The sequence below is a fragment of the Sphaeramia orbicularis genome, chromosome 4 (genome assembly GCF_902148855.1).
Source record: "Sphaeramia orbicularis chromosome 4, fSphaOr1.1, whole genome shotgun sequence".
Classification (NCBI taxonomy): Eukaryota; Metazoa; Chordata; class Actinopteri; order Kurtiformes; family Apogonidae; genus Sphaeramia; species Sphaeramia orbicularis.
In genome coordinates, this window is record NC_043960.1 from 27,028,679 (window position 1) to 27,055,667 (window position 26,989).

A 26,989-nucleotide genomic window follows, 5' to 3' on the forward strand; every position below is an offset into this window, starting at 1 on the left:
CTCTGTCTTCCACTATAACTTCACTAATGGCTCAAAAACACAGACTGTGTTTTTGACAGACTCCTTTTATTTGTACATTTATCAGATTCGTTTCGTCGGTGTATGTAGAATATCCTTCAACACAGAAATCCCACTTTTAAAACTATATCTACATAAATACATTCATGAGTTTCTACATTGGGTGGATAAACAGAGCGTGATCAGCAGTTTCTGTCTGATTGCAGTCATTACATTTCCATTTGGATGTTTCCCACTAAGATGTAGCGACGAATTTAGTTTGGTGAGAGCAAATCTAATCCCACTCATCAGAGTCTCTTCATTCCAGTTTTTCCTCAGTGACCTGCCCACTTTTTCCTCCTGGATCTCAGTCTCTGTGCCTTCATTTTGCATATGAATGTTCTTGTGGCTTCATTTCTTAATCATTGATATTTGTAGAGAAAAGTGATCTGCTTTTATAATCCCTTCAGTGTCTGTTTCATCCAGTATTTAATCATGTATTAAAAAAATGGACACTGACTTTAGCCATGTTGTAACTGATATACTGTACATTAGCAGTTGAATGACTGAATGTACCCTGCCCTTGGAGTTACACTACCTTTGAGTAATTTAACCTCAAAGGCACTTCTGTTGCTACCTTTACTTCTTTATTTATCGTTTTTTCATTTCCTGTTTGCTCCTGGTAATTGTGATATTAGACTATTTTGTTCTTCAAATTTGCTGATATTCTTCTGCTGTTCTTGTTACTGTTAATTACCCCACCCCCCAAAAGGAAGGCAAGGGTTATTGTTTTTGATTTGGTTTGTTTGTTTCTCTGTTTGTTAACACTCTAGCAACAAAATTATTAGTTGAATTCATACTAAATTGAGTTTATAGATAGATATAGATAGATTTATAGACTGAAATGTCTGGATTAGCCTACTAGTATATTTACAGTAAACTTCCGAATATTTTTTTTTTAATGGTGCGTCGCGCATTGATAAAACAATGATGCAGAGCCAACTTTCTGACCAGTTAGTGTTCTGCAGTGTTTAGATGTGACACTTTAGTATCTCTTCACCCGTTTTGGAACCTCAGCCAAGCAAGGACTAAAAAAGCAGTACCGGGTACTAGATTCCACGTTCTTTTATGTAATGGAAACTCAAAAAGGCCGAGTCGAGTCGTGTCGAGTCAAGCTGGTACCATGTCGTGGAAATATGGCATTAGGGTACCTGGTCATCGTAGTGACACTGCGCGTAACGTCTGCGATGTCATCTTCAACACGACACAGCTGATGGTAAAAACAAAGAGGAAGAGAAGAAGAACACGATACATGCACATGATGTATGTCGATGGGATATTTCGTTTTTGTCATTTTGCGGGCTGTCATCATGGACTAGCCTACTGGTGTATTTACTGTAAACGTCCGAATCTGTTTTTGCTTTTTTTTTAATGGCGTGTTGCACATTGATGATGCAATGATGCAGAGACAACTCCCTGACCAATCAGTGGTCTGCAGTGTTTACACGTCACATTTTAGTATCTTTTCACCTGTTTTGGAACCTCGGCCGAGCAAGTAGAAAAAAACATAGTACCAGTTACCAGATTCCAGGTTCTTTGACGTAACGGAAACACAAGTAGACCGAGTTGAGTCGTGTCGAGTCAAGCCGGTACCACATAGTGGAAACATAGCATTAGGTTACCTGGTCATCATAGCGACGCTGTGTGTAACTTCCGCAATATCATCTTCAATGTGACACAGTTGATAGTAAAAACAAGGAGGAAGAGAGGAACAACAACAATAAGAACGCAATACATGCACACAATGGAGGATGTCGATGGGATGAACGCAAAAAGGTTGAGTCAAGTCGAGCCGGTACCACGTAGTGAAAATGCGGCATAAGTATCTGGTTACAAAAAACAGCATCAATTCATCTCCAAGTCAGATTCTGAGGTCAGACAGACAGTGCAGAGCGTTTAAGACTATAACACACGTCTCTCCGGCTTAAATTATGGTTTCATCTTGGGGCAGCAGAAAGCAGATAAAAAAGCCAGCAGCCATCGCAGACAGAGAGAATACATTATGCTTAAAGTCTAACATTAATAGCTTGTTCTCGTCTCCTTGACGGGGGAGCAGAGGCCGGGCTGGAATGGTAATGATGCAGAGGCAGCGCTCCACCAAACCTGAGCATCCACTGATCAGTGCAACAGAACAGAAATACACCAGGCTCTTCATGATGCATGTATTTCATCACATGCTTGAACACAGTGAGTGACAGAACTGTGTGTTTTGGACGTGTCTTCCTTGAATTTTCCTCTGCTTAAAATAATTACATTTCATGAAGCCATCAGTAGTAGGTGGGATTCCACTCAGATAGCGAGTAAATTCACCACCTGCCAGCAGCGACTTTAATAACATCTCGTTTGAACGCACATCAAGTACTGTCTGGGAAATAGAGAACACAGCGAGGCGCTGAAAAAGATCACATCTCCTCTCTTCTCACTTTGCTTTCTTTTTTTTCCCTCCTTCAGTCTTGGGACTTGCGCTTGCTGAGCAGACACTCCGTACGATTCAATCTCCCGTTCAGCAGATAGCAGAGCGACAGTGTTTTCTCAGCGTCTCTCAGGCTCGCTGAATTCTCTGCTTCGACACAAATGGAACAGTGGTTTCCTCTTGTTCGGGGGTTTACACAGGAACGACAGATGAGCAGAGACGAGGGGGAGGTAGACGAATTATTCTGTGATTGCACCTTTAATATCTGCTAGAGATTTTCCCCCTGAACATCATCGAAATGGCAGAGGAGTTTGCGGTAGCATCGAGAATGCTAATGGTTTCCATAGTCGTCTTTGACATTTATTTTTTGTCAAGTGCTGAATGGAAAGTTACAGGAAGAGCATAAGTAGCTTAAGTTTGAGACACTAAGACACATAACACCTCTGCTTAATTACCATCAACACATGCCCAGCAGGATCACGGCTGACATTTTTAACAGACATATGCGCAAAATACTAATTTGTACTCTTTAATTAGCATCTTGTTGATGTAGCAGTAGAGGGTGAAATAACAGGTAGTTATGGCTCTGCTGATTAGATACAAGAAGCACACAGATTTTTAGTGTGTTTTAAAGGATCGATATGTAATATTTGACCATACTCATTTGCTCATTTGGAACCTGTTCTGTGCTGGGAAGTGGTTATTACCTCCGCCAAGGAGGTTATGTTTTTGCCAGGGTTTGTTTGTCTGTCTGTTTGTCTGTCCGTTAGTGTGCATCATAACTCAAAAAGTTAAGGACAGATTTTGATGAAATTTTCAGGGTTTGTTGGAAATGGGATAAGGAAGAAATGATTAAATTTTGGTGGAGATCGGGGGTGGGGGGGCCCACGGGGGGGGGGCACTGATCAGCCTTGGCAGAGGTCTGCGCTCTCCGAGTGCTTCTAGTTTGTTGATGTCAACTCCATATCTAAGCTAATGTTAGGTAGTGTGGAGGGTGAGGGTGGAGGTAGGATGCCCATTAGGTGGGGTACACACTGAATGATAATCGGGCTGTTTTTGTCCTGATTTTCCCCCTTCCCGACCAAGGATGGCAAATGCCAGATTACTTTATGTCTTATAAGTTTATCCTATCAGATTCTCCTGTGGTCTGAGGTGTGTTAAGAGTGAATTTGTCCCGATAATCGGCTCTGAAACGGGTTGGGGCCGACAATCGTAAATGTTAAACTTGTTCAATATTCGCGACGAAAACTCTTCGTGTGTGGGGAAAGCTGACTACTCCTGATCAGAGTCCTACACAGGTCCACTTTTCTAAACCCACATCTGCCCGTACCCACGTTCATTAGACCCGCAACCTGACCCGACCCGTGATTAAAGCCATTGTCTACATAAAACTCACTTTTAAGGCTTCATTTTTGCCTCAAATGCACGCCATCAATAAATCTCCAATATGTGCTGCTCAGTGACATCTGTGGCCGGATGTAAACAGACATGAAGCTCACTTCAAAATAAAACCAGATGTGGATCAACCACGGTCAAACTAGATGATGATCATCATTAAATGTCCTGACAATTATTTTAATCCATGAATTTTTATTTTTTCACTTCCTCGCCTGCCCGCTACCCACCCGCATTTCATTTTAATTTTACCCGGGCTCGTACCCGGGAAAATTCTTCTCTTCTTTATTTATTTATTTTATTTACCCCTCCCCACGTTTTCATATTTTCTTTTTTTTTTTTTGGGGGGGGGGGTTACTCGACCAGATTCAGGACTCTGCTCCCAAGTCATGCTATGTTTCTTCTTCTTAATTTTTCTGAGATCACGATTGATCACACAAGATTTCTGTCTTGGAGGACTACATTCTATATCGGTGGTGGGACAGAGTCATTATGTGTATGGTGTGCTGTGTTGAGAGTATCAGACCACACCACACACGGTACGATCAAAACTGTTCAGTGCATGATTTTTTGTCTTCTTGTGTGGGGTCTGAAACACATAAAAAAATTCTTCAGATTTAGAAAATCCGTAGGTGTGTCTTAGTCATATTAGTTTTTGTTCCTGCATTTCACACAGAAGGTACCAATACAGAAAGTTAATATAATGTAGAAGCCAAATACAAAAATTTTGTTTTTCGGGCACTACTTACAGAGGTGTCAAGTAATAAAGTACAAATACTTCTGACTTAAGTAGAAATTTTGGTTATCTATACTTTACTGGAGTAATTATTTTTCAGCTGACTTTTTATTTTCTACTCCTTACATTTTAAAAATAGCCTTGTTATTCCTATTTCATTTGGCTTGTTTTCATTCCGGTTCATCATCGTTCAAATAAAAAAAAAAAATCTATCCACATAAATGGCACCATCTGGACAGAGTGAATTTGATTGTGATTGGAGAAAAAGTATAAACATATACCATTCTGACACCCTATTGGTTTGTACACGATCCATCGCACCTGACTTTTTGCACCATTCCAATACTTACATTCAACTAGTCATATGAAACACACGTTAATGCTCAGCAGGACACATATATGGTTCTTTAATACATTTGCATTGGACTAAAATGCCTTCATTTTCAGTGTTCTTATATATGGCTGAAACAGGTAGACTAGTGCATCCCAAATGTTTCAACATTAACATTTTACTATAACATTATACTCATTATGGCCTGTAGAAAAATTCTTTTGGGGAGGTGGGGTAGTGCACTATAGGCCCCTGTGGCACCGCCTAAGCTTTTGTCCTTATGGCATTTTTTTTTTCTTACATTTACTTTTATACTTTAGTTTTGAAACCAGTACTTTTACACTTTTACTTGAGTAAAAAGCTTGAATTGATACTTCAACTTCTACAGAAGTCTGTTTAAACCCTAGTATGTATACTTCTAATTAATGAATGTGAATACTTCTGACACCTCTGACCACTTGTGTACATAGGTAGTTGCGGTCACTTATGGTGTCGGCATCTTCACCTGATAGGGTAAAGTATTTTTCACTGTGGAGAATAGTATGGGAATGACGTGCAAGTCCTAAATGAGTCATTCAAATTTTTTGAGTCATTTTACTGACTCATGAGCCATGATTCCTCATGTTTATTAACTCATTTATTAACTCATGTACAGCTATTAACAGCAAATTTATTCATAAAATAACTCACGTACATGTGATTGTTCTGTATGAATGTATAGTTAAGTATATAAGTAAAAGTAGCAAACAATAAAACTGGATTTAAGTGAAAATTCTGGTTCATTTCCTTCAAACTGATATTTTTCTTCAAGGCAAAGCATCAGTGTATTCACAGAAAGTGTAAAAATTTTTTATATGCCTTTGTATGTACAGAAACACTATAATCTGAGGAGTTATCACATGATTATTGGGAGGGGAAAGAAGAAAAACAGCTCTGATAAACTCATCCTTTTTCACTTTTTCACCTCTAGTCTTTGATTTTTGATGACAGTTTGGGTGATTTGAGCACCAATTGAAATCAAACCATGTAAAAAGTTTAGAGGGGGAAAAAAAATCAGTATTTGGCGGAGGTGTTAACAGCTTGTAGACTTGTGAGATGAGAACAGAAGACACGCTGCTTTTTATAAGATGTCAGCGGGCAAAAAGATTGGAAATCTTGTTGGGTATTTCAAAGCTTCCATTATCCATTGTTTAAATCTTTACACAAAATTAAAGCTGTCAAGAAAAATCAGTAAAAATACAGTATTTACCTCTGAGATGTAGGCATTTGCAAGAAATGAAAATACTCAAGTACCTTAAATTTGCTCTGAAGTACAGTAGTTGAGTTAATGCTTCTTCATAGTTCTTTTGGTTGCATTTACCATTGTCAGGCAGTTTTTACATTCAGCTTTTTCCTTTGTTTAAGGCAGGTTTTTTTTTTTTTTACTGTGTCAAGGTCTTTTGCTACTCATGGCATCGATCTAAAATAGTAAACAAAGCTGACAGCGAGAAATTCATCTTGCTATTGAAAGAAGCAAAAGTGTTTTCTGCAGAATGTAATAGTGTGTAAAGTTAATATGTCATATTCTCTGATGATTTTGACATCTTAATATCCAGATAATTCAAGTTATTTAATTTGCACAGAGTTAAGAGTTAAGATAATTACACCACCCTCCAAAGGGGAGGCAAGGGGTATTGTTTTCGGTTCAGTTTGTTTGTTTGTTAACACTCTAGCAGTAAAACTACTGGTTGAATTCATACCAAACTGGGTTTATAGATTGTCAGTGACACAGAATAGATGTCATTACATTTTGGGAAAAGTAGGTCAAAGTTTACTTTTTTTTTTTTAAATCTTTTTTTTTTTTTCATTTACTTGTAATGGGAAAAATTTCACACATCTGTAGCAGCAAAACTAGGTTGAATTCACACCAAATTGGGTTTATAGATTGCCAGTGATCCAAGATAGATGTGGTTACATTTTGGGAAAAGTAGGTCAAAGCTAAAATTTTTAATGAATTTTTAAAATCTTTTTTTTTTTGGCCGATTTACTTATTATGGGCAAAATTTCAAATGTCTATAAAAACATCAATTTTGTTTCAAGTTATTTCGAACTTGGCACATATATAGAGACAAATGATATGCTGACATCAGCACATCCATAGACATGATGACATCAGCTGGATTGATGCCAAAATAAGATATAATACATGTGAAGAGCGGGGTTTGTTGTGTAAAAAAAAACAAACTTTAAAATCAAGGTTTATATTGTAATTGTATATTATCACAATGAAGCAATATGTACATTACAATGACAGGTTGAACTTTATACAGACTTGATACATTCTATATATGGTTAAATGGCAATTACATTGCAGCAGGAGCAGTACAATAGAAATATTTTCTTTACAAAGTTACAATATTTCTCAATTCAGGTAAGATACACAAAATATACAGTATGTTCAAAATGAGAGTAATTCCTTCCAGAAGGATGAATTATTACAGTATGTATGTATGTAGCCTATGTATATGAGCTTAAGCCTTTACAGGTGGTTCCCAAGTTACAGTGTCAAAATAGCTGTAAATCCATCTATTTACTTTTCATTTATCATCCATTCATCGGAAGCACAAATACACAAAAGGCAGTGAAAGGTTCTCAGACAAGTCATGTTGGAACAGTACTATTAGTTAAATAATTGAAGTGCAGAAAAAATGCAAAAGTGCTACATTTTTGACCAATAAATTTAAAGCCAGTAACATATTTATAGATTTATAGCTAATATAAGTGGCTTCATATTAGCACATTAATTATTTAACAAATAGTATAAGAAATGTAGAAAGTCAGTTATATTCTGTACTTGTTTGATAAGGTTTTACTACTTTTTCCCAGTATTCAGGCTTCATAGACAATCATTCACCAAGTAACAGATCCATGTATACTGTAAAAAATTATTTGCTAACACTACTTAGCTCATTCAAGATGACTTTTGACCAAGTAACATTACTGTAAGATGTCAATGAGCCATAAGCTGACATTTTAACTGATATAACTTCACCAAAAGCAAGTTAGGTCAACAAATCATTTTAACATTCCATCCATCCATCCATCCATCCATCCATCCATCCATCCATCCATCCATCCATCCATCCTACTTCAGGAGTTACCAGCTCAATCAAATATGTCAAATATTCTGACATGTTCCGTTGACATGAAGTGAATATTCAGCCTTTTGATATCAATTCATTTCATATGTGACTTTGTAATAAGTTCCTGACAAAATGTCAGTCAAATGTATCTGTCATCTAATGCATTAAAAGGTTACAAACATTAAACATTTGGTCTGTCTCTTTTGACGTGATGTGGCATCCATCTTTAAGGGTGGATTGCTCAGCGAACAGTCCAAATCCTTCTGTCAGTAGAAATGCAATACAATGCCACTGATGGAGAAAACGTGTACAACAATACAGCAGTCATACAGAAAATGGATCTTTTCACTGAGTTACACATAAAAGTATGCAATATTCGAATAACACTGATGGTTATTTACATTTGCCGAAATGTCCTCTCAGCCCCGTCCATGAATGAATGTTCCAATGGGCTGTTCGGTGTACAGTGCTCATTTACAGATGAGCTATTTTCCTCTCTGAAAAGGTGAAATGTATACAGCTGATGATAGGAAACAGCCTAGGTGCTGCCCGCTAAAAGAGCATTTCCCTGAAAAATCACTTGCAGCAAACAGTTGAACAGTTCCCTGACTTTTCCCACAACATACTGTAGTTTCCTCTAGAATAAAAAAGACATGAGTAGGGTCTTGTTTTATGCTGGCGACACTCACAAGCAATTGCTAACAAATGCTAATATGTGCATAACAAAAATATTGGTGTAAGGGCTTTTGGCATGGACTTCAATACTGTCATAATTCATATAATGCTGCTGCAGACCTGAACTATTACTTGGGTTCAGAAAAACTGCACACAATTTCTAGAGTGAGGGTACAATCAATCTGGTCTCAGACGAGTATGTGTTTGAACGCTGCTATCCAAAGTATGGGTGAGGAGATAAATCAAAAGGACAGAACTGATCTTAGTGCATCAATGAACACGATTTTCTGAATAGAATCTGTGGAAAATGAGTTTACTCAACATGGGATAAGATCTATACATTCTTCATCCACGCAGACTCGTATTTGGCAATGTGGATAGCATCTTATTTGTGTTGTTTGTACATTAAAGTGTTTGCATGCTCTTGAATATCTCTTGCCTATAGATAGTAGCTGGCATGCAGCAAATCAAAGTGTGAAATGTTCTCAAAAAGCTCACTACTGACAATCTCATTATATAGAGATGAATTCAAGTGGCATAACATGTCACAGAGACAAATCTGCATCGTGAAATATGATTTACATCACCACCGGCCCCATTCATCCAAACAAGAGATGTGCCGTGGTAATGCTTAATTTCCATCAAAAGCCTTTTGGCTGCCTCTGTGTGCCACACTGTGCATGTATAAAGAGTGATCTGGAAAACACATTATGATTGATTTATTTCCCTTTAACGTGGATTTTCTGCCGGAAGGTAATTTAGCAGTCATTAGCTAAAGAAAGAAGGTCTTTTAGAATTTCCACAAATGTTGCGTCACTAACGTAGGAGCAGTTTAAAGTGGAACTAGAATATTTTACACAACAATGTGTCAGAAATGCCTTCATAATGTGGAAGAGGGCTCTACGATCCAGCTCGTTTCCTTAGTTCTTTGTAGCTTGTTTTATCTCTCTGGTTTGTTTTTCTTGCTTGAAAATGTTTATATGGAATCTCAGTGCTCTTAGGCCTGTTCAGACTACCAGCTTTAAGACATATTTGGATTGATTTGGAAAATCTGAGCAACATAAAAAACTAAACAAAAAAACACTGCAAATCAGATCCAAACACCATTTAGAGGTGGTTTGACCTGCGATCCCCGTTGGATTTCTATCGATGCACTTCTGTTTGGAAACTCTGACTACTCAAATTGGATTTTTAAGTGTCTGCAACAAAACATCACCTCCGGAGCGATGTAGGTGCTGTGCCGAATCCATGAATCAATGACCAAAGTGCTATGGACGACAACGGCCTGTGGACAGATGCCAAAATAAACTGTCTGCTTTCACTGTGGGAGGAGGCTTCTGTATAGGTAGAACTAGAAGGAATGTAAGGCTGTGACGCTACATGACCAGAATAACTATGGAGTTGCAGATGCCTATATGTTGTTACCAGGGCAACTCATGCAGTTTAGGGAGCAGGCTATCCACACTCTTCATCTTAAAGATCTGAATTGAGAAAGAAACCTAATTTACTTGTAGTCTGAACAAAGGTTTATCAACCTTGTTTCTAGATGATACAGGAAAAATTTCATGTTAAAGATTACATTAATTCATCATAAATCTGTCCAATACCAGACTAAGCTAAAAGCTAGCTAGAATTAGGTTCAAATCCACCACAAACAGATTTATATATGAACCAGGGATGTCTCTCAACTTCTCAGAGTAATTCACACAGGTCACAAGTGAGCAGGCACACTCAGATATATCCAATATAACATAATGACATGATGCAGATGTTGTAGCAGGGGCTGAAAAACACCAAGCAGGACTGTTTGGTACGTTCGGAGACTGCAGCTACTCGACGAGCATCTGGAGTTTAAACCTGAAAAGCCGAAACAGCCGAAGCGAGGCAGCAGAGGCACAAACTGCTCTCCGAGAGTTCTGCTTCAGTGCAGTGTAGCAGCAACAGAGGGCACCTCACCAAGGCCTTTTCGCAACCAGCATGAGGAATTTAGCACTTTTCCCTAAGGTCGTCCAAGTCAGAGAAGACGAGTCAAGTTTTTTTCTTTTTCTTTTTGAAGTTATCCAGCCCAGGTATTAAGAGAGAGCATTCTAAGTATGTAATCTGAAATCATCTTCCATCCGATATCCATGCAATGTTCATTTGGTACTTATGGCTTTCCCAAATTTGAGTTCAATTTCCAGCGTTTCTCCAGAAAGTTGAAGATTCCATGTTTCAGAGAGTCAAACGTGACATATTTGTAGTCTAATGTGAAGAACTGCAAGTAGAAAATGAAGAATTATTGGGGTTTAAAATCCAGCCAAGTGACTAAAAATCGGAACATCTCTGTCGCAAGTCATGTCTGTGAGCCAGCAAGGGATAGAAAATGTATGTAGTCCAATATAATGAACTACAATGGAAAAACTACAAAAGTCTCCTGTGTTTATCAGCTGTCCTCGGACACGTCTCCCCAGGTACTAGCTTCATTCCCATCCGAATCGGAAAGCGCTGCCGTACACAGGTCACTGAAGATATCTAGGGGAAAAAAATAGAGATTGGAGTCAGAGTCAACTTTAAATACAGGTTGGCTTCATATTGCTGCTTAAAACATACGAAACAAGCATGGTGGACATACTGTGGCATTCAAACACAGAGTCTCAAAATGGAGGGGGGAGGTGCACAGCCAGGAGTATGTGCCAATAAAACATAACACACTGAACAATGCAGATTTAATAGGAGGGTAAAATGAGGAGGAATAATAGTAAGGTGTTCAATATCTGCAGCGATATGAGCCAGCAGGATGCACAGAGAATTATAGGGCAGGCAGACAAGGCCAATCAACGCAGACAGGTGAAGAGGGCCTTTTGTAAATGGGCTCCACTTAACCAAAATATTGAAGGTCAACTGCTAAAGAGTGGAGCTGTGTCCTCAAGTATGAAAAACAACTAGCTCGCAAAAGAGAAAGGGATAAAAAACAAGTGGGAAGGGAGGGCAAGTGAGGAAATGGAAGGCAGAGTTGTTTTGAGGGTGGGCTAGTGGGTGTGGAGGTGGGGGGTGGTGGTGGGGCACAGCTCCGTAACAAAATAAGCGAGGCCGAGACAAACAATTCAAGGACCGGCCTTCAAGGCGGCGCAAGAGGGAGGAGATTTCGGAGAGATGAATCGAGGACGGAGGGGACATTGAAGCGAGAGATCAGAGAGAGAGAGACACTATAGAGCCCAGGAGTGGTGATCCTGGAGGGAAGAGAACAGCTTTTCTGGCACCAAACTGTGAACTTAAAAGACACTTTCGCCATCTAAAGTCTGTATTCGTATAGTTTCATACATACTGTAAAAGGTGTGCGTATGGAGCAGTCACTTATCTATGGAGCTGCTGCAAAGTGGAAGAAGTTGATTTTTGAGTTTTGTCATGATATATTCACATTTCCCTGAAACTTTTAATGATTTCCTTAATGTTCCTCAACTCATAACTGGGGGGTGGCCATGGCTCAGATGGCAGAGCGGGTCATCCGATAACCGAAGGGTTGGTGGTTTGAATCCCGCTGTCCATGTGCTGTTGTGTCCTTGGGCAAGACACTTCACCCCCCTTGCCTCCTTGCCTCCAGTGCTGCTACTCACACTGATGTATGAATGTTTGGTGGTGGTCGGAGGGGCTGTAGGCGCGGATTGGTAGCCATGCTTCCATCAGTCTGCCCCAGGGCAACTGTGGATACAGATGTAGTTTACCACCACCAGAGGGTGAATGTGAGAGTGAATGAATAATGGATCCTCTGTACGCGGTTTGAGTATGCGTTCATAGAAAAGCACTATATAAATCTAATCCATCATTATTATTATTATTATTATTATTATTATTATTATTATTATTATTATTATCATCATAAATACAGGTAAAGTTAACAGGTAAAAAGTCCTTACAGATGCTTATTATTATTATTATTATTATTATTATTATTATTATTATTATTATTATTATTATTATTATTATTATTATTATCATCATCATAAATACAGGTAAAGTTAACAGGTAAAAAGTCCTTACAGATGCTTATTATCATTATTATTATTATTATCATTATTATTATTATGTGTTAATAAGACTATTTAAGTGTTAAGATACACACCCAAGATACACACACAACCAGCACTTACAGGAAATGTGTAAATAGCATTAAAAGTTTCAACAAAAACCCTTAGTATAACTTACCACAACATTAGATAATGACACTTACAGGAAGTCAACCCAAGGAGTTTAATATGTACCAAGGGCAAATAGAGGACACACACACTTTTTTTGAGTGTGGTTTAGATACTACTATGCTACTATGCATGTATTTACCAGGTTTACTTGTCATATCTCAATAAAGAAAATGAGAAATAAATGTCAGCTATTTAAAATGCTGCAAAGACAATGAAGCTAAATGTGGCATATGGCTTTTGCTCATATATTTTCTAAACGCAAAATGCAGTTAATAAGCATCATATAAGGAGTCATGACGGGCTACTAACTATAGTTAAGTGTATTTTTATCATAGGGTTCTTGATATGAAGCCCATCCAACAAACAGTAGAGTCTGTGGATTTGTACTTGATTTATCTTATTTTTCTGTGAGGAAGAACTCCACAGTTGACTGAAAAGGACTGGGGGACCACATCCATCCCCACCAAGGGGGGGGGTCTGGGGTTCTGGACTAGTGAAAATCAAGCTCTTAGGCTCAAACTTGTAGAGTTCCCACCATGCATGAACTGCTTCAAACCAGTGTCTTAAGCCCTGTTCAAACTTTGTATTAACAGCAGCCAGATGTAAGTGCGTCTGTCTGAACCCTGATGTAAAGAAGCCCCTCCAGATGTGTACTGACCGATCACTTCCAATCAAATCTCAAATCCCTGCTCGATATGCAAATAACAAAGCTGATCTCTAGTCTAAAATATAGTGTCAACTTTAGCCCCTTTTACACAGCACTTCTGTTCCGGAAATATTTCACCTTTATTCCAGAACAACATTTGTGTAAATGAAATGGTGGGATCATTTGGTCCCACCTTTATTGCGGCTTTAACACCTCTGAAAGTAGTAACAGAGCTCTGATAAAGGTGGAATCTATGTAAAAGCAACACCCTCATTCTACAACCAAGGTGTCGTTTTCATGACATATTGCGTGTGTGTGTGTGTGTGTGTGTGTGTGTGTGTGTGTGTGTGTGTGTGTGGTTTAAAAATGAGCGCGGGCCATGTACATTAAACAAACATATCAACACGACCAGAAAGATCTCAAACCGGGTCGACGCCAAGATCCACAAGCTGTTGTGACTTTGGACGGAGGACTCTATCCATGCTAACATTTGTGGAACGATGAAAGACTCTGGAGAGGTTAGCAACAATGCAAGTTATACGTCACACTATACGCTACGCTGCGTTACCACCCCTTTGATTCCGGAACAGAGGTCCGCTGTGTAAAAGTCCAGCCTGTGACTGCATTTTTCAGGATAGACGTTAATACACAGTCTGAACAGGGATTTAGAAGAGATGGTCTTGTTGGAGTTGTTTTGGTCTCACTCAAGTGCAATTTCTGTCTTCACTCCTGCCCTGAGGAACCACGCCAAAGGGGAAAACAAACCAGGGTTGGATTCAAAGGACCTAATGGCTGCAGGTGTGAAAACACCCCAGATACAACATGAGCCATGGCTGTCACTGCAGTAGCAAAACTAATGCCCCGTTTCCACTACGTGGTGTCGGCTCAACTCGACTCGACTCGGCTCGGCCTTTTTTGCGTTTCCATTACGAAAAAGGACCTGGAATCTGGTACCCGGTACTACTTTTTTGGTATCACCTCTGCCGAGGTTCCAGGACTGGGGACCAGATACTAAAACGTGATGTGTAAACACTGCAGACCACTGATTGGTCAGACAGTTTTCTCTGTGACCCGCCGTTTTACAACAAACAGATGCGGAAGTGGACAGTAAATATAGCGGTAGGTTAATCCACATAACAGCCCAAAACTACACCACGGTTGGTCCAGGAGATTCAGTCTTAGGTGGCCGACGTAAAAATTCAGATGAGAAAACACGCAACGAGTGAGTTTATCAGCAACTCTCTGAACAGACGACACGGAAATAACGCGCTGCATCGCTATGACGACCAGGTACTGTAAAGTTGGTAGTATCTTGTAATGGAAACGCTCTCCAGGAATACCGAGTCGAGCTGAGCTGGTTCCACGTAGTGGAAACGCGGCATTAGTGTTCTCTCAGATTTATACCAGGTATAGTCTTCAGCCTCAGTTTGCTGTTTGAGGCACATGTCAGAGACATTTGAGCTCTGTGATGTTTCTGACTGGAATGCCCCAAAGTACACTGAATGTAGAGGAGTCAGATACTTTCTACTGCTTTCCTATATTTTGTACAAGGAATCAACAACGTGAGACTCTCGTCACTGTTGAAACATTGAAGTGTTTGACCTGTCATTCACCTACCGTCATCTACTAATAAAACTGAAAGGGCCTTTACTTTGAGAACCTTCATTCAAATAATCATTCCACTTTGCAATTTCACAGCATCTTATTCAGACTGATATTTTTCACTTAATGAAAGGGTCATGTCATCATAATTGTAATACAGTAACTCTACTCTTCACATCATGGCATTTCCTCCTTAAATCCACTCCTGGCATCTATAATAGAGTATTAGAAAGAGAGAAATCATGGGCTATAGTATAGTAGTGGAAATGAGCTGCGGTTTGTGACATCATGCTCTGATTATTCAAGGCTCTTCCATCCCCATCCACTCCAACCGTCCATCCAGCCTGAACCCTGTCCAACAGACCCTCCCTCTCCCAGAGCAGCGGACCGCCTGAACCCACCCAATCCCTCGACCGCTCGGTCAGAGCCAAGGGAGCGGGCGAGCCAAGTTGGAGTAAATGGAGGGGAGGGAGGAGTGGGTGAGTGAGTGTGTTAGAGCAAGAGTGGTTAGTCGGGAGTAGCAGTGTTGTTACTTAATGAGTGACCTCCTTCAGACGCTGTTTGCAGTATACTGGACGGGACCAGCCCTGTTTCCTCTGTTAAAAGGTTCTTGACTAGCCTAGAACATGAAACACAATGCAGGGGGAGGGTCTTCACTGGCTCATAAGAGGAAACAAAAAAGTCAAGCACAATCACATTTACGCTCCTGGACTTTCCGAATATTTTAGGTTCATGATATTCTGTTCTCTGTAACCAAAAAATATACAACAAATTACAATATTTCTCTTTTTGTAAGGCTTTCAGAGATAGCCAGCATATGTTCTACCCACAGAGAAAATTATAGTCCAAGAAAAAAAAAAAAGATCATTGAGTTTTTTTGTAGAAATCCCAAAGTTGAAGCTTTCATCTGGCTGCAGAGAACATTGGGTGTACAGCAGGAACCCAATGACGTGACCTCTGGGTTTAGGGAAACATGCAAGTAAATGCACATGGTTGATATTTTCTCTCAAGGCAAGACAACTTTCTAGCATCAAGGCTTTTATCGTGCAAATGGGATAATTTTTTCTGAAGCTAAATATGTGTAGATAAGTTTCCTAATCATGACCATGTATTCTGGTATCGAACCATAATCAACTACTTTTGGCCCCTAATGCTAACCAAACTGGTTTAGTTGATTAAACTGACACAAAATGAGAAATTTGAAAATAATGATGAAAAAAAAAAAAAAAAAATTAAGTTAAAGGTTACTTATAGTTTTCTCAGGTTGGATAGTCCAGTCATCCATCAATGGACTTTTTACTCATTATGCTGTTTCATGTGACTTACTAAGGCTTTTCTTTCAGTCTTTCTGGCAGAAAGCCCTGAAATGTAGCCTTCACACAATGCACACACTTATGACCAAAGCCAACCCCAGGCACCAATACCATTGGATGTGGTCAGAGGTAAAAGAGGTTTGCATATATTTAAAACTGGATGTTCTCTGTCCACATCTTTGACCATTTCAGTCATTCAACCAATCAAAAGGTGGCAGGGGGATTCAAGGTCACAGACAAAATTAATGCTGTAATTTTAAACATGACCAGTAGGAGTTTTCATAGATACAGGTCAGTGCAATCTTACACTCAATAACCTCTGCGACTGCACCGATGCTCAGTGCAGCTAAACAAACATGATTCCTACAAATTTCACTGTCAAACTAGGTGAGATTGGAAGGATTAGCATTTTTTATTTTTCATCTTTTTTGTTGATTTAATGACATTGTGGAATGAGACGAAAAGTGAGAGTGACCTTCTCATACTGAAAAAGTGCCCTCTGTATTTGCGCAAGATAATTACAATGATTTCAACCTTTGACCTTCATCAGTTCACCCTTGACTTCAAGTGTGAAGAACTTCCCTCAAAGACTATGATATGTCTGAACTATCACATTCATGACAGTGAGTTGACCTGACATTTTTTAGATATGTTGGGTACATTTTGTACATTATATTCTTGAATGAAATTCGTTACATACTGTCAAATAACCAAAGGACTTAAACCGATAAGAACTGAAAGCTAATTATTGGTTCATCTGCATCAACACATGCAGCAATAAAGCTACATCTCCACCATAAAAGCTTTTGTCCAACCCCCCCCAAAAAACCACCAGAATTTCATCTATTTGCTTCTATAATCTTTTGTATGAATTCTTAAGTTACAGCTTGATTTAGTTCCTTCCTTTCAGTTCATCCTTCAAGTGTACAGTTGTGCCAAATGTGAAGAAATGCAAAAGATTTTAACAACACAAACATAATTTTCTTTCTCATCAATATTAGTCACTTTTGATGCAGAAATTGCAACTGTGACCTGAGTGTTTGTAGAGCAGAGGCACCAGACTTCTGAAAGGTTAACTTCGAGGACATACGAAGTTGCTGCCAGACTCCGGCATTAGACATCAGACCTAAGTAATTCTCTCTATTCCCCTCATACTGTGACTTAGTGTTGGCAGGATGTGGTTGGATGTGCTAATGTGTTCTCAACTCCTATACAAATATACCACACACTGGCAGCAGCAGGCCCACAGTGGCCGGGACAGGGACACTTTGCGTGTCATGGGTGTGAAATGAAAGATCTAAATCTGGAAAAAGTGCAACACACTCTTGGGAGGGGCGTGCTAGTAAGTGTCTTACTGCCAGTGTCGGAAAAAACAGTCTGTCAGTGGTATCATGCAGAGATGGAGGACTTATCTCATGAATCTATACCCTAAAACGCATGCAATCACTAATGTAGACACATGTAAATGCATGAAGACACCCAGAACATGCATACATGTGTGTGATAGAAGTGCAGTTGCATACAGCAAAGTTATGAGAAGTCGCACATTTACTTTGATCTAACAAAAAAGGCAAAGGAAAAAGGGAAGACTTATAAATTCTTCATTTTCCTCAAGTGAGGAGGAGAGATGAGCAGAGTGAGTGAGACCTTTTAACAGCAAAAACCCATAGAAGCAAACGACAGGAGATGGTTTTAAGGGCTGAAATATGCATGAGCTGATGAAAAATGAGCATATTCAAAGCAAGTCGAGCTTTTATCTAACAGAGTATTAGTCACTTCTGAATGCGGGGAGCTTGCATGAGACCAAAACAGTCTTTGGCGTCGTATTCCAGAGGCTGTTGCTCTATAAAGGCAGTAGCCGCTGTTTTTCCAGTAAAAGAAAAAGGAGAGATGGATGGAGAGATGCGGCGTTGGTGTATTGAATGAAGATGATTTATTATTCATCTGAAGCCATTGTGTTTCCGACCGCCTCCCTTGATTTGGCAATGGACCATTAGTCACACGTTTTGTTGTTGTATCTCTCAGTGCCTCATCAGGGTAATGTTACAGTGAATGAAATTTTAATTCCAAACGAGCCACTCTGAGCCTTTAATCCTTGAGAGAGAAGGGAGTAGTTATTCCACTAGTCTCATTTCCTTTCCCGGGTTGGGTAGATTAATGTGGACCAAACTCTAGGCAGACTTTTAACCAGCAAATGATTACAGATAGCACTGGAGGAAGTGATTTCCACTTGCAGCACTACATAATATGATGAGCTCTGACACGATCTGAGCACAATCCAGTCCAACAGCTCTGCATCACAGGCCTTTCTGAAGCTGAACGTCTGATTTGTGCTGATACTCTGTCAGACAGGATGGATTCAACTCAATATCAGAGGCTAACGTTTATAGCACGGTTCTATTGCTTTGCATTAAACTCTGAAGTCCGTCCATTCATTTTCTTTATCTGTTCAAGGCTGCAAGAGGCTGGAATCTATCCCAGCATGCATTAGGGAAAAAGTCAGGGTGCACCTTGGACAGGTTGCCAGTCTGAGCAGCTTTTAAAAGTACTGGACACAAGGATGTCAAAGTAAATACCTCATTGTTCCACATTTCCATGTTAATTCACCGAACCAAAGAATTAGAAAGGCTCTGTAAGCAGCTGTATTATTAACTCTTCATGGGGCAAGTGACTATTTTTGGTCATTTCTACACACATTACTAGACAGTGACAGCAGTAGTTACAGTGTGTCAACAATCTCAGGTCAATGTGGTCTACAGGGTCTGTAAGGTCCGCCTCTGCATGAACAGTGAGTGTACCTGCTTTGTTAGGTACCATGAAGTAATGGTACTAATGTAAAGAATGATGGTCAAAGGGATAATGTGGATGTGGGCAGGGGTCTGGATCAGCACTAATGTTGGTCTAATGGTAGAAAAGTGTTGTTCTAATATTTTAAAATACATGTTCCTTTCACTTTACACATGTTTTTCTTGTATTTTTTATATTTACTTACTAGATTTATTTATTTATTTATTTATTTTTTTCATTTACGCGTAATAAACCAAATATGGTAACTTTACTGACCTTGATTTTCTACATAACAATGAAAATTTTTGAAAAAATTCACAAAAGTAATAAAGTCTTGTTATGTTGTCCAATAACACACAAAAGTTTAAATTTTACATTTCAGAGTATTTCTATGAGTGAACAATAAAGGGTTAACACATTAAGCCTGTGTACAGGTACAAAACTCTGAAAATTTCAACAGGTAGGTCTGTGTGTCTGTAGGTACCAGTGCAAAATAAAGGCAAACCAGCATGTCCTGTTTGAGAAAAACACAATTTAAAAGCTGGTTTATACTTAGATGGGGTATCTGGGAACATCATCATGGTAGTGCTTGGACCACTGTGATCGAATAGTGGAAAAACAGAATTCACGAAAGAATTGCCAAAGAGCCAGAGAAAGTTGCAGAGAAATGTCATGGATTTTGCAAAAGCTGTTTAATCCATCTATATCTGTACTGACTATGATTCAGTCAAATTCTGTTCTTGACATTTAGAAAACCACTTAGAAAGTGTAGAAAGTTATCATACTATGTCTATGATTTGTTAGAACCAAATGAAGCACTTGCATTAAGTGGACCCTCACGACAAGATCAAAATATGTAGTAAAAGATGATGTGAAGTAGCTGATGAAAATCTGATATGTTAAATTATATTAATGCCAGGAGCTGCTCTCTGAGTTAATATGTTGTTGTGGGTTTGTTTTCAGGGATTATATTTGCATTCAGTTTTAATTATTATTTACATCAAGTTCTAGGTTTTAGTTTGATGAGTGTATCGGTTACTATTGTATACTTGTGTGTATTTGTTATATTTTTGGGTATTCGGTCGGGATGTATCAGTGTTTTACCATATAAGATATCCTTTTATCAATAGCAGTAGCTGATGTTTATCTCTGTTGTGTTATATTAAAAGACTGTCATAAATTTGTACGATTGAATTTATGCTCGTTCATAAAAAATGCGATGGATAAGCTGATAGACTTAACAATACTTACGTTAGCTTATTTTTATATGTACAGGGTGGGGAAGCAAAATTTACAATGAACATTTAGTTGTTTTTTTCTCAGCAGGCACTACGTCAATTGTTTTGAAACCAAACATATATTGATGTCATAATCATACCTTACACTATTATCCATACCTTTTCAGAAACTTTTGCCCATATGAGTAATCAGGAAAGCAAACGTCAAAGAGTGTGTGATTTGCTGGATGCACTAATCACACCAAAGGAGATTTCAAAAATAGTTGGAGTGTCCATAAAGACTGTTTATAATGTAAAGAAGAGAATGACTATGAGCAAAACTATTACGACAAAGTCTGGAAGATACTATTAAAGAAGAATGGGAGAAGTTGTCACCCGAATATTTGAGGAACACTTGCGCAAGTTTCATGAAGCGTGTGAAGGCAGTTACTGAGAAAGAAGGAGGACACATAGAATAAAAACATTTTAGTATTATGTAAATTTTCTTGTGGCAAATAAATTCTCATGACTTTCAATAAACTAATTGGTCATACACTGTCTTTCAATCCCTGCCTCAAAATATTGTAAATTTTGCTTCCCCACCCTGTAGAATGAAGATTTTCCAAGAACAAAATGGATGATATATAACATCTGAAACAACATCATATAACCATTGTATCAGGGTTTTTTTTCCTAAAATGTCATTTTATATATTAGTATCAGCTCAGAATTCTGCAGTCAGTGTATTCCTGATATTTGGATAACAGACTCTGTCAATGAGCTGCAGATTCTAATCAATATGGACCAGTTTTTGATGTCCAGTGTGAAGCGATAACACTTCATTCAGCTTTTTAAGAAACGCTGGGAACAGTGAGAGTAAGACCCTCCCTCTTGTAGATCAAGACAGGTCGTAAAACCAGGAAGACACCTGGAGCAGGTTGAGGTCAGGATCCAGGTGAGATGGATGAGAGGTTCTCTGATTGATCTGCCACTTCCAGATGACTGAAAGCAAAGTTATCAGCAGCGGCTGGTTTAAGTTTCCCCGGTGCTTCAATTTGGATCACATTAGACAGTTCCCTTTGTTACAGCACTCTAGTAATCCTTCCTAGAAGGACTGATAAATAGGTTGTGGTGAAGTGGATGTACAGAACTCTCTTAATCTTTAATGTAATGTTTTGTGTACACCCAGGTTTACTGCTTTGCTATTTGTCCGTAACCCACCTAGACTTAAATAGCTAGACTAATCCAGCAGCGACTAGCATCTGAACACAATGCTTTATAACTGCAGAAAAAAACGTATTACAAAAAGTTTTACAGGTTAAAGTTGACTGACAGACACTTTTAATGCTGACAAAGAATAACTGACATAGTTTGAGATCTACTAGCTTTAACTACTATGCTTTCCAACGGCATTAATACTTAAGACAACCCATGATGCAACTCTCTCAGTAAAATACTGGGACATTACTTTGCCAATTTAAAAGAGGATGTTAATGGAAAGCTTTCAGAGCACGATTTTTTATTTAATGTCCTGATCTGCATGATTACTCTGAAAAGCAGGACATGTGACACAGCAAGACTGTGAAATCTCCAGACCCAGTTGTTTTTTTCATGTGGAAAATGTAGTAATATAGTATAATTTTACCAATTATAGCTGTGACATAGCAGAAGGTGGAGCACTTCCCCTGTGCTTCACATGCAATTCATCTTAACATTAAGCACATATATGAAAAAAAAAAATCTTTCTTTGATGGCAGAAGCTGCTGCTCAAGAAGTTGAAAATGTACATGAAAGTGTTAGGAACAGTACTATACAGAAGTCTTGAGCCACCATTAGCTCGCTGTTTTAGCAAAGTTATGATGATCACACATTTCCAGTTCTCAAATGGAAAATATGTGCACCATTAAAACCAAACATTTTAGGAAAAACAAAAAGCTTCTACAGGCTAAAGTGTCAACATTTGGTCTGTCAGACATACTTCATTGTTTCTTATCAGTTCTTATTGCTAGTTAATGTGATGGAAATTCAGGTCACATGAAATACTGACTTAAACCTGTAAAGGACATTTAGGTGATTTTTATTGCACATTTTTAATACGCTGCATATATTTCCTGGATTGCAATATTAAAAAAAAAAAACAATCTATGCATTTTAATACGTATGCTCATTACAACCCTGCAAAAATAAGACAGTTAGCCTTAGACCTTAGCACAGTAGTGTAAATCCAAAAATCACATTGTATCTGCCTTGTCATCAAGCTAATCATGGATAGAATGATGTTATTCCAATTGCAGCATTTCTCCACAGAGCGGTAACAAGACAATCAAACACACATGAAAACATATTGCTGAGGGTGAGACAAAGCCTCAGTGTCACAGTTTAGCAGGTATTACAGCTACAGTTAGTAAATTTTAATTAAACCTTGGCTCTGTCTCAATACACTGGCACAGAGACCGCTGCAATCTACTGCATCATTGTGGTGCCAAATGATGCATGAATAGAAGGACACCACAGTGCAATTTTTCAATGAGCTGATAGCTGGATGATTAGTGAATCCTAAATGGCACAGCAGCAGGTATCGCACTGTGCTTTTGAGGTCATTTGAGCAGGTTCTTGGTGAAACATCAACTCCAGAGTGGCCCATTGAGGTATCCTATAGTGTAAAATGACCATAACACAGCTGTGGGTGGTTTACATGGCTGTTGATGAATGCCACTGAGTCAGTGATTACTTCATCTGGTGCTGGGTTTGAAAACTTGCGGCTTATAATTTCTTTCTCAGCAAAAGCTAATGCACAAGCTGGCCACCGCCCCCAAAACAGTGTTAGAAATGGAACACAGTGGAATAACAACTCACCAACTGGCACTAATCAACAAAGGACTGTTTTACTCCGAGTGAGAGAGCAGTCCGCAGCGTTTTGCATGGTGATATATTGCCTCTTCACTTCACACTTGAAGGTGCCATTCCTAATTTTGTCAAGACACCAAACAGTGTGCACTGTCTTGAAAAACCAATATATAGCCATGAAATGCTGGGGAACAGGGAGAAGCAACAGCTACGGTTTTAAAGTTATTGTGGGATAGGTTCAAACTTTGCTTTTCTGAGTCTAGTGTAGCATAACCAGGGGTCTTTAAGGGTTTAATGGTTTAACATTTGTCAATACACATGAGAATCTAAGCAAAAGCTTAAAATGTGGACCTTAAATATCCTCTGTATTTCACGTAGAAGAAAATTTGTCATTATATCTGTTTATTTACCTGCATTTCTCATTTTTGTGTTTCAAGTATTTGTTTTGCATGCATACTTACCTCCACCAGGAGGTATTGTGATCGCTTTGCTTTGTGTGCATGTGTGCATGCGTGTTTGTTTGTTTGATGGTTTGTTTGTTAGCAAGATAACTCAAAAAGTTACATATGGATTTTCATGAAATTTTCATGTTGATACAGGCTCAAGGATGAAATGATTTAATTTTGGTGGTGATCGGGGGGGGGGGGGGGGTCCAATCAGAAGGAGGAGTGGACTCACATCATCAGAATGAGCACCAATGAAGGAAAAAATGAACAATGAACAAAATGCACAAAAATGACAGAAATACAAAAATTAAATGAACACAAATGAAGGAAATAATGATCTAAATGCACAAAAATGACGAAAATACAAAAATAAAGTGAACACAAATGAAGAAAATCATGAATAAAATGCACAAAAATGAAGAAAATATAAAAAATGAAATGAACACAAATGAAGAAAAATAATGAACAAAATGCACACAAATGAAGAAAATATAAAAAATTAAATAAACACAAATGAAGAAAATAATAAACAAAATGCACAAAAATGAAGAAAATATAAACATTGAACAAAATTAAGAAAAATTAATATAAAAACATAATGAAGAAAAATGAAGAAAATAATGAAGAAAATGAAGACAAATGAAGAAAATATAAAAACAAAATGAAGAAAATGATGAACAAAATGAAGAAAAATTAAGAAAATATAAAAACCAAGTGAAGAAAAATGAAGAAAATAATGAACAAAATGAACAAAAACGAAGAAAATATAAAAACAAAATGAAGAAAAATGAAGAAAATATAAAAACAAAATGAAGAAAAATGAAGAAAATAATGAACAAAATGAAGGGGGGGCGGGCAGATCTGTCTTGGTGGAGGTCTGCGCTCCCCGTGTGCTTTTCTTGTTTTTGTTGTGCTATGAGTATTTTGCTTTACCTGCTTTTTGCTTGTATAGTTTTGCCATGTGTTCAGTTTTGTTTACCTCTTTGGATACCCCACCTGGCCAATACATGACAAATCAGATAACCACCCTGACTGAGCACAAGGCTGAATAAGCTAACAGCCAGTCCTAAATCAGGGCCACAACACAAAAGACACAACCAGGGACCAGGAAGTGAAGCTGAAGATGTGAGGAATGTGTTTCTAGAGGAAGACCCCCAGACACTGGATGCAGTGAAGATGCATGAACACATGTATCTATGGGCCTGGGTTTAGCGTTGCTTGGCTGAGGTGGCTGTTGTGTTAACTGTAAAAGTTTGGTGGAGAGTTTGTACTACACGAGAAAGACTGCAATAGAAGAGTCTTCAAGGCTGAAATTCATGCATTCAAGACTTCAACAGTTCAGATACGGTTCAAATGCATCCCTCGTGCTTAAATAAGACATGAGGTACTACCTTTGTTGCACAGACATGATATGACTATTGCTCTTGTTGGCATTCTATTTTCCAAATGAGCTCAATGCTGCTGGAATATACTGTGGACAAGAAAACACTATCTGGCATGTCTCTCAACAGTGCCAGCATAGTGTTATCAATCTGATTTCTCCACACCCAAATGATGAACATAAGTAGCTAAAGAATAAACATACAATGAACATGGAGGATAATCATGTAAGAGGTAAGCTCCTCTCGTTTGTTGCTATGGAGCGTTGTTCTTGGAAACTCTCCTGCAAAGAATGCCAAAAATACTAACTCCTTGAGAGAAAAAAAAAAATCAAAACCTTTCTATAACTGAGTTCAAACAGATTTGCACAACAGGAGATACTCTACATACAAACTCTATATGAAGCACAAATGCAGTGTCTTACAGGGAAAGTTTTGTTATGAGTGAGATCCTTGCTATTGTTGTGATAGAAACAACACCGCCAAGGACCTCACTCAGTCTTTTTCGTAACTAATCAAATGTGTTTGAACTGGTAAAACCGGAACCCACTTACAAAGCTACATCTTAATAAGGACAATGACTAACCAGTAACTCACTGCCCTCCCCCAGTCCTACACTGGAGCCAGGTGGAACTTACCAGTGTCCATTCTCTGCCTCTTCTAGAAACTGGACCAGGTCTCCCGTCTCTAGAGACAGGTCCCGGGCTTCCCGAGACTCATAGGTCAGCTGCACCCGGAATCGACTGCTGTCACCCTGGGCAAAGAAATGACTGGGTCACACTTCACTTTGAGCAAAGGTTTAGTTTAAATATCGGTTCCCCTAAATTTAATAAAGTACTGTACATGGATTCATTAAACTCTAATGCCTTCTAGAGGGACCAATTGCTGTTTAATTGGGGCCTGCCTTCACTTCTGCTGGGTCTTGAAGACAAAGAGTGGAATATTCTCCAAAGACACAACACAGCGTTACTTATAAAACGGTGTTACTGGTGCTCATCCACCCGAAACTGTACAATGTGTCATTCAGACCCAAGCTTTTTAAAACTTAAAATGATCTGATCTGGTATTGAGTTCTGAATTTCAGGTAAAACACAGGCCACATTTCCTACATTATGCAAACAACATTGTTTCTTTGACGCGCTGTTGTTGAAAATCATACACTTTCTTCTTCATTGGCTCAGTTGGTCTGTTCCTGCCAGTACTTTCATCATCGGTGTTGTCTGAGCTGAAACCTCTCGCCAGGCTCTTTCTGTGGACTCCGTGGGGTGAAAGCCTGTTTCATTGTTCAGGGTCCCTGTATATACACTTATTCCAGGCCCGCAAATTCATCAAAATGTGGAAATTAATTAATCAGGTCGTGGGACCAAACTGATTGAAACGTGAGGATGAGTTGGATGTATGACCCACTCACATTACATACACCCATGTGGGACACATATTAATCATAGCAACTTGTATTTTGTGCCCATGAATTAATAACATGGGAGTGAATTAATCAGAACAAGGCAACGGATTTATCAAAACCTCATCTCAATATTTTTTTTTCTCTCATACTCTTGTTCTCTTCTGAGCCTCTGTAGAAACAGTGGAAGGGTTTGGTTCAATAAGCGTCTCATTCACACATACGTAGCCATATGAATTACAGCTGACAAATGATTGATGACATTGGGTAGTGTCCTGGTAGACGTGCTGACAGTCCTGTTCATTCTTCTTCATTGTATGCATGATATAGTTATATTTGACGCTTCCTCACTGACACCACAGTTAACTAAGTATAATATAACTAAACTTTTTAAGATCCACTCAGTTAATGTAGCCTCTACTCTCTTTGGTTTTCTGCACACCAGT

General features: G+C 38.7%; 1 protein-coding gene across 5 annotated transcripts in view; it reads right to left on the reverse strand.

Moving 5' to 3' along the window:
• Positions 1–7,163: 7,163 nt before the first annotated feature.
• The window catches only part of mcf2l2 (MCF.2 cell line derived transforming sequence-like 2), a 241,474-nt gene continuing 221,648 nt past the window's right edge, over positions 7,164–26,989 (reverse strand). For 4 of the 5 annotated variants that reach the window (XM_030133254.1, XM_030133256.1, XM_030133258.1 and 1 more), the window contains 3 exons: positions 25,780–25,895; positions 15,698–15,771; positions 7,164–11,240 (listed from right to left, as the gene is read on the reverse strand). In XM_030133254.1, the coding sequence (XP_029989114.1) occupies positions 11,152–11,240; positions 15,698–15,771; positions 25,780–25,895 (279 nt within the window). In that variant the 3' untranslated portion in view covers positions 7,164–11,151. The remainder of the gene's footprint in view (positions 11,241–15,697; positions 15,772–25,779; positions 25,896–26,989) is intronic. The other variant, XM_030133255.1, reaches the window with a different exon arrangement.